This window comes from Alligator mississippiensis, chromosome 7 (assembly GCF_030867095.1).
Source record: "Alligator mississippiensis isolate rAllMis1 chromosome 7, rAllMis1, whole genome shotgun sequence".
NCBI lineage: Eukaryota > Metazoa > Chordata > Crocodylia > Alligatoridae > Alligator > Alligator mississippiensis.
The window spans coordinates 35,492,335-35,498,987 of NC_081830.1; the positions used below are offsets into that span (position 1 = coordinate 35,492,335).

Below are 6,653 nucleotides of genomic sequence, written 5' to 3' on the forward strand. Positions count from 1 at the left end.
CAAACGCTTTCCATGAATGCCATGGTTTTTGTTATGCCTTTGCAGAATGTTAATATTACAAAAAATGCAGGAATCTATTTTGGCCACTTACATGTGGTTGTAGGATCAGATTTTAACAGATGGTGATCAGTTGTTAACAAGAACTATCATGTTAACTACTGGATAAAATGGGAATTCTTGATGAAGAAATTACTTCATTAAATTCCACAGCAAGTACTGCACACAACATACGTTTTTGAATGAGTTTCATGACCATAGCTGACTATTCCTGTTAAGTTATTCACTGTTAAGTTATATGCTGTACTTTTGCATATTGTTAATACTATAAACAAATATAGGAGTTCACTTCGGCCATGTATAAGTTTTAGTGATCATATTGCATCCAGGAGGTTTCCAACATCATAATTCCAGAAAAAAAAAAGTACAGAGGAGTAAGAGGGACCCCTCATTGTAGTCCACTTTTATGCAGTTATGGCATGTTCCTAGTTACCCACATAAAGGCTACATAGCTGTGCTATGGGGTGTTGGACTGGGACCATTATGAATAAGAAAATCACTCATTACAGCAGTCAGAGATGTGAAAGGGGCTGGAACCAACACTACTAATGGGATTTTTTTTTGTTTCCAAACTGCAGCCTTACAGAGCAGTAGGCATTTCTGATAGGCTTCTTAAACAAAACGATGTGGCTAGAAAGGAGCATGAGTGAATGTTCAGGTAGCAGTTCAGGTAGCAGCACCCTTTGTAGAGATATTGGTCATTAAACTAGTCATTACCGAGTTGTAAATATATATTTTTTACTTTACCTCTTTTTATAATTCCAGAATCTAAGGGTGGCACTTAATACCAAACAAGACTTTATTCTCAATATTATTACTGATATGTTTATAGCCTGATAAGAGTGGGCCCATGACTATGTCAGGTGCTCACAATGTGTTGGAGCTAGAGTAGTCTGTCCCTATTACAATGCTTTGCTATGATATCATCTTCTCAGCTTGCCCCTGCTGAGCATCTGTCCCACAGATACTTGTGGCCATTTCCTCAGGCACCTGCTGAAATAGATGATAAAAAAAATGTACTGCAGTTTTAAAACTGAGGTGCTCATTAGTCCAAGCTCTGTGTTTTATATAGCAGCTGACAGAACATTGCATACATCCTCCTCATTTATAGCATTGCTTGATGAAGAATCTATATGAATTCCACCTTCATACATTTTATTCTGGCCCTGACGTGTGTACAACATCAGGTGCTGAGGCTGCTCAGTCTTTCATGGTAGCAAGTAGCATTATATCTGACCTAAGGCATCTGCACTTTTAGCCAGCTGTGCTAAGCATTTTCCATGGCCATGAAAGTTACAACACACAGTTATCTGATGCATGAAAGCAAAGAAAAAAATCCTGGAAAGCTGTCTTTCTCCCCAGATATGCACTGGAGCCTGGAGAGGAGGGCATCTTGTCCACAATGATGGATGATTAGTTTGGGAATTACACGCACACCATAACTAACCAGATCAGAAACATGGAGTTCATCTTAGTGTAGCAGAAATGAAGAGTGCTGTTCTCAAGGGATGATCAGCCATGGTGTGCAAACTTCAGGGTGAACAGGGGATGTGTTTGGAGTCCCAAACTCTGGGGAAAGCAGTGGTGATAGCTATCTGGAAATTGCCAAACCTCAGTTGTCTCTAGCTGATTGCCAACCTCTTGTATGTGAAGAAGTCAGGAATGGTGTCAGGAAGGTCTGTCTGACCCTCAAAAACAGGAGGAGGTTCTAGAGGTGGAGGAGTTGCAGCCTGGTACACTCAAGGGTCATGTGCACCAGGATCTCCCTCTGCCTGCAGAAGGGGCAGGAGATCAGGATGCCTGTGAAGCTTGCCACATACATGCCCATGGCAACAGCTTCATGGAGAAGCCACCAGCTGAGGTTGTAGCAAAACCCCCAGTTTTTCTTTTTTAATACATATATATCTATATGATAGATAAATATGATAGATATGCATTCATTCCTTTCCCTTCCCCAGTTATTTCTGGCTTTTCTATCTCTCCCTCTCTATTCCCTATAGACAATCATAAGCGAGCACAGACTTAGGATAAGCTTTAACATTTTTATTTTGGTAGCAAGTTTTTGGTTTTGGATATCCACAATTTTATATTGTATAATAATTAGGTTTGTATTGATTTTTACGTTGCACATAGTATCATTATCATTTTTGTATTGATTTTGATTGTTTCACATGGATATTGTATGGTTTAGCCCTGTGTTTGTCAGTGAACCAAAGTCATGTCAAGTTTCCATTTTATATGTCAAGCCTCCATCTTTTGTCCTCTGCCTGGGCATCCCATGTTGCAACTCCATGATTCATTGTACCCTTCCCATGTAATTTGGTTCCCGGATGAATGAGAGTGATTGGGAATGATTGTAATACAATGGTAGCAGGCCTCTACTGAATGGCCTGTAACGATGAGGCCATCACCTCGCATTGATTCATCCAAGAACCATGGACCTCACCCACGAACAGAGACAAGAACCCAGCATTTGAAAGACAAAAGACTCTTCAGAACCAGCAACTCTACCATTGTACCTCACCATTACAGACACCCAAAACTGCACATCCCTGCATGGAGCACACATGCTTAGTACACCAGGGGCTGACCCTTGCCTGGGCATGCCTCCTGTCACTAGGGTCATACAGTGTCTGACCCTATAAAAAGGGGCAGTGAAGACAGACCCGGTGGGATGTCCTCTCCATCTGGACCAGCACCATGCCACACCACCTATCCACCCAGAGGCCTTGCTGTTGACCCCCACTCTGGACAACAGCTACTGAACAAGGACCCCTTTCCAGCCTGGATAGGTAATTATCACCCCATCTCCCTTCAACTAAGGAGTTGGACTCTGCTTCTCTTCCCTACCTGGACTCTAGCCCTTCTACTGAATCTTTTTCTCCTGCTGCCAGTGTGTGTGTGTGTGTGTGTGTGTGTGTGTGTGTGTGTGTGTGTGTGTGAGAACCAGTAACTACATGTGGCTGTGCAGTGTGTTGTCTGTTTAATAAAACTGTTATTTGGACCCCTAAGTTGGGGTTTGCTTTCTATGCTTTGGCCCTTCTCCAATCTCTGCTCCTCACCCCTCTAACTTCTGTCTCATTTCTCCTTTTCCTGCTTCTGGCTCACTGCCACCTCTAACACCTGTCCTGAGCTCCTCTGTGCCTCCAAACCCCCTGTTTCTTTGCCACTGTCTTATCCACACTGTTTTTTTTTTCCATTTTCCCTGAGCAACCAGGTTTCTACCTCAGTTTCTTTCCTGGCATGTCTCCTCCTTGCCACCACTTATCTGCCCCACCCCAATATTTTAGCTGTCTGCCTCAGTTTCCAGCCTCAGTCTACCTTAAGTAAAATCAAGCCTCAATTCCTTAGCCAGCTTCTCTGTAGTCCACTGGTTCTAATCCTGGTTCTGGCAACTTTAATTCCTTACACTGTAACTCTTTCTTTCTCTCACCTGAACCTTCCTCCAGGTACCCCAAGCACACACATACATGCTGGACCATCCAATTGAGGAAATTATCCATGTGTATGTGGGCTGTATGTGTGTGAACTGGTGAGTGTCTGTCTCTGTGTATATATATGTATATACATACATATATATGTAAATGTGTGTATATATATATGGCATTGTGTGCATGATATATTAATTAGTGATCTGTGTCTAACTTTAAGGGGTGTAGAGTGTATGTGCTTGAATTGGTGATAGGTATGCAAGTGCCTAGTCTAGTTTGGATGTGTATGTGCCTGAGCTGGAAGTGTGTGTCTGTACGTACCTAATTGATTTGTGTGCTTGTGTATGTGCAATTGTGTCACACCCTCCTGTCTAACAGCGCAATACTGAGATTCTGAGACTTGGCCTGACCCCACAGGGCAACAAGGTTGCCAGTGGATCATGATATGAGGGATCCTGACAGTACATAACCCTGAGATTTTATATCGTTGGGGCCAGCACAGGGCAAGTTTTCATACTGCTGGGGCCAGCACAGGTGCTGGCCCCAGGCTATAGCTCCTCTTGCCTTCTGATCTGAGAGGCAGGGTCATTTTGCCCTAAGTGGAAAAACGTGTTACACACCAAAGTGCATGTCCAGGCACATGCACTGTGGCAAAAATCCCAAGCAAAAATTTGTGCCGCTCCTATTTGAACTGCTGCAAGTGCACATGACTATATGTGTGGGCGTGCCCCTGGGGACTACTCCTTTTCTCTCTGTCCATCCTGGGACCTTCTCTCCATGTCTGCACTGGACTACTTTTGTGACACTCACCACATCTCTCATAGCCTCTCTTTTTGTCTTGAGGCTCCTTCAGCTGCACTAGCAATAAAAAGGTTGCAGGCTAAAATCCAACACTCCCAGTTTCTCCTGGGCACAGGAATAAGTTACCTTTGGGAAGAATATCCCACCACATAACTACTTCCATATTTTCCACAAATTTGTTTCTCTCCTCTGTTACTGGCTTTCCTCTAGGCCTATTAATGTCATTTTAGTCCAATGTTTAAGGACATTAGCTGTCTAATTACACACATAATTACACATACATGCAATTTTTATTTTATATTATACCATGATAAATAGGCATCACAGTATATTACTTCCCTGATTTCAGAGGAGCTCTTCCATAGGCCATCTTTTACTTTCCGAGGTAGATCCTTGACTACCTGGTGGTTGAAATAACCCAATATATGACTAAAGTATGCAATATTGCAACATTTATAGACAATGCGTTGATAATATATTTCACATAGGTTATTACAGGCACCAGCAAATTCCTCAAAAAATATATAAAATATCTTTGTTTTACAAAGTTCAAAGAAATATTTTTTTGCTTAACAGCCTTTTCAATGCTTGCTTTACTTCCTTATTCCTCAAACTGTAGATCAAAGGGTTCAGCATTGGAGACACAAGTGTATAGAATAGGGAAAGCAGTTTGTCAGAGCTGAGTGAGTAGAAGGATTTGGGCCTTAGGTAAGTCACAATGCCAGATCCATAAAACAGAGTGACTACGATGAGGTGGGAGGAGCAGGTGGAGAAGGTTTTTCTCCTACTGTCAGCTGATGGTATCTTGAGGATGGTTTGCAGAATACAGGCATAGGACATGAGGATGAGCATGAAGGGCACCATAATGAAGATGATAGTGACAGCATAGGTGATGATTTCATTCCTGTAAGTGTTCACACAGACAAGCTTCAGCAGAGGAGGCAGGTCACAAAAGAAGTGGTTTACTCTATTGAGGCCACAGAAGGGCAATGTGAATGTTGAAGTTGTCTGCCCCACACTGACCAGCACACCCACGAGCCAGGACACAGCTAAAAGCTGGAAGCAAACTGTCCGACTCATCATGGTCATGTAGTACAGAGGGTGACAGATGGCCACATAGCGGTCATATGCCATGGCAGCTAGCACAAAACACTCTGTGATCCCCAAGAGGGTAAAGAAATTCAGCTGCATGGCGCAGCCCAGAAAGGAGATCCTGTTTTCTTTGGAGAAGAAACTCAATAGCATTTTGGGAATTGTTGAAGAGGTGTAACTGATTTCCACACAGGACAGATTTCTGAGGAAGAAATACATGGGGGAGTGAAGGACAGGGTCTACCAGGGTGATCACAATGATCAAGATGTTTCCCCCTAAGTCAACGATGAACATAAGCAGTATTAGGAAGAAAAAGGTGGCTTGGACTTCGACAATGTTTGAGAAAGGCTCAAAGAAGAAGTGTGTCACAAGTGAGCGGTTCTCACCAGCCATTTCCCATTCTTGCTTTCCATCTGTAGAGATAATAAAATCATCATGAACTAATAAGGTAGATGAACTGTCACAGGCGAAACTAGGACTTTGAAAAGCAGGGTGCAGGTGGTGTGGTGCATTGTGACATAACACAATACATACTTTTTTCTGTGATTAAAAGGAAACAAAAAGATTTACTAACGTGCTAGAGGCCAAGGGCTATAACTGTTACTTCCAGCCTGGCCATAGACAGTGTTGCTCCCTGCACCCCAACAGGAATCACCTAAACACTCCATCATGGCCCCAAACTGCTCTTTAATGCTGCCTGCACTGTCAACTGTTATTCCACATATCTGCACAGTCAGCAACACCTCATCATGCCCCTAAACCATAAAAACCCATTGTCTCATGCTGCAGTGAGTACTACCCTGCCCCTTCACTGCCCTCACAGACCCACTGTATCCTGCAGTTTCATCCCCATCATGCCTCACTCCTTTGTACTATCACCATCTCCCTCACACCCTCCCCTGCCCCTCTGAAGGTTCGAACTTCACTGTGGCCCCTCACACCCCCGTGACTCTCTCACTCAATCCCTCTTCCTCTCAAGACCCCATTTTACCCCCATCCCTCTCCAACCCCAAACCCCATCTTCCCCTCACTTCTCACCCCATAATAACCCAACCATTCCTCATCTCTCTACTCCACAGCCCTCCCTCCCTGCAAAAACAACCTGGTGACTGCTCTAGCCCCTCATGTTCCCTTGGAACACATTTCTTTACTCAGGGAGGTTGACCCCTCTCATCCACCTATGTCTGACTATATGTCTCGTTGTACCAGTGGTTCAACCTCTTGCAGCATCCATCCTCTCCTGCAAGGAAGAACTCAGAAAAAGGTCACTGC

At 43.6% G+C, this 6,653-nt stretch overlaps 1 protein-coding gene across 1 annotated transcript; it reads right to left on the reverse strand.

Moving 5' to 3' along the window:
• Positions 1-4,838: 4,838 nt before the first annotated feature.
• Positions 4,839-5,774, reverse strand: LOC102560481 (olfactory receptor 5V1-like). The gene has a single exon (XM_006269484.3). It carries the CDS (start codon positions 5,772-5,774, stop codon positions 4,839-4,841), a length of 936 nt encoding a protein of 311 aa, XP_006269546.1.
• Positions 5,775-6,653: the final 879 nt, after the last annotated feature.

What these genes read in the sequence shown, in the direction of transcription:
- LOC102560481 (XM_006269484.3), bottom strand. Translation starts at nt 5,774, where the DNA reads ATGGCTGGTGAGAACCGCTCACTTGTGACACACTTCTTCTTTGAGCCT.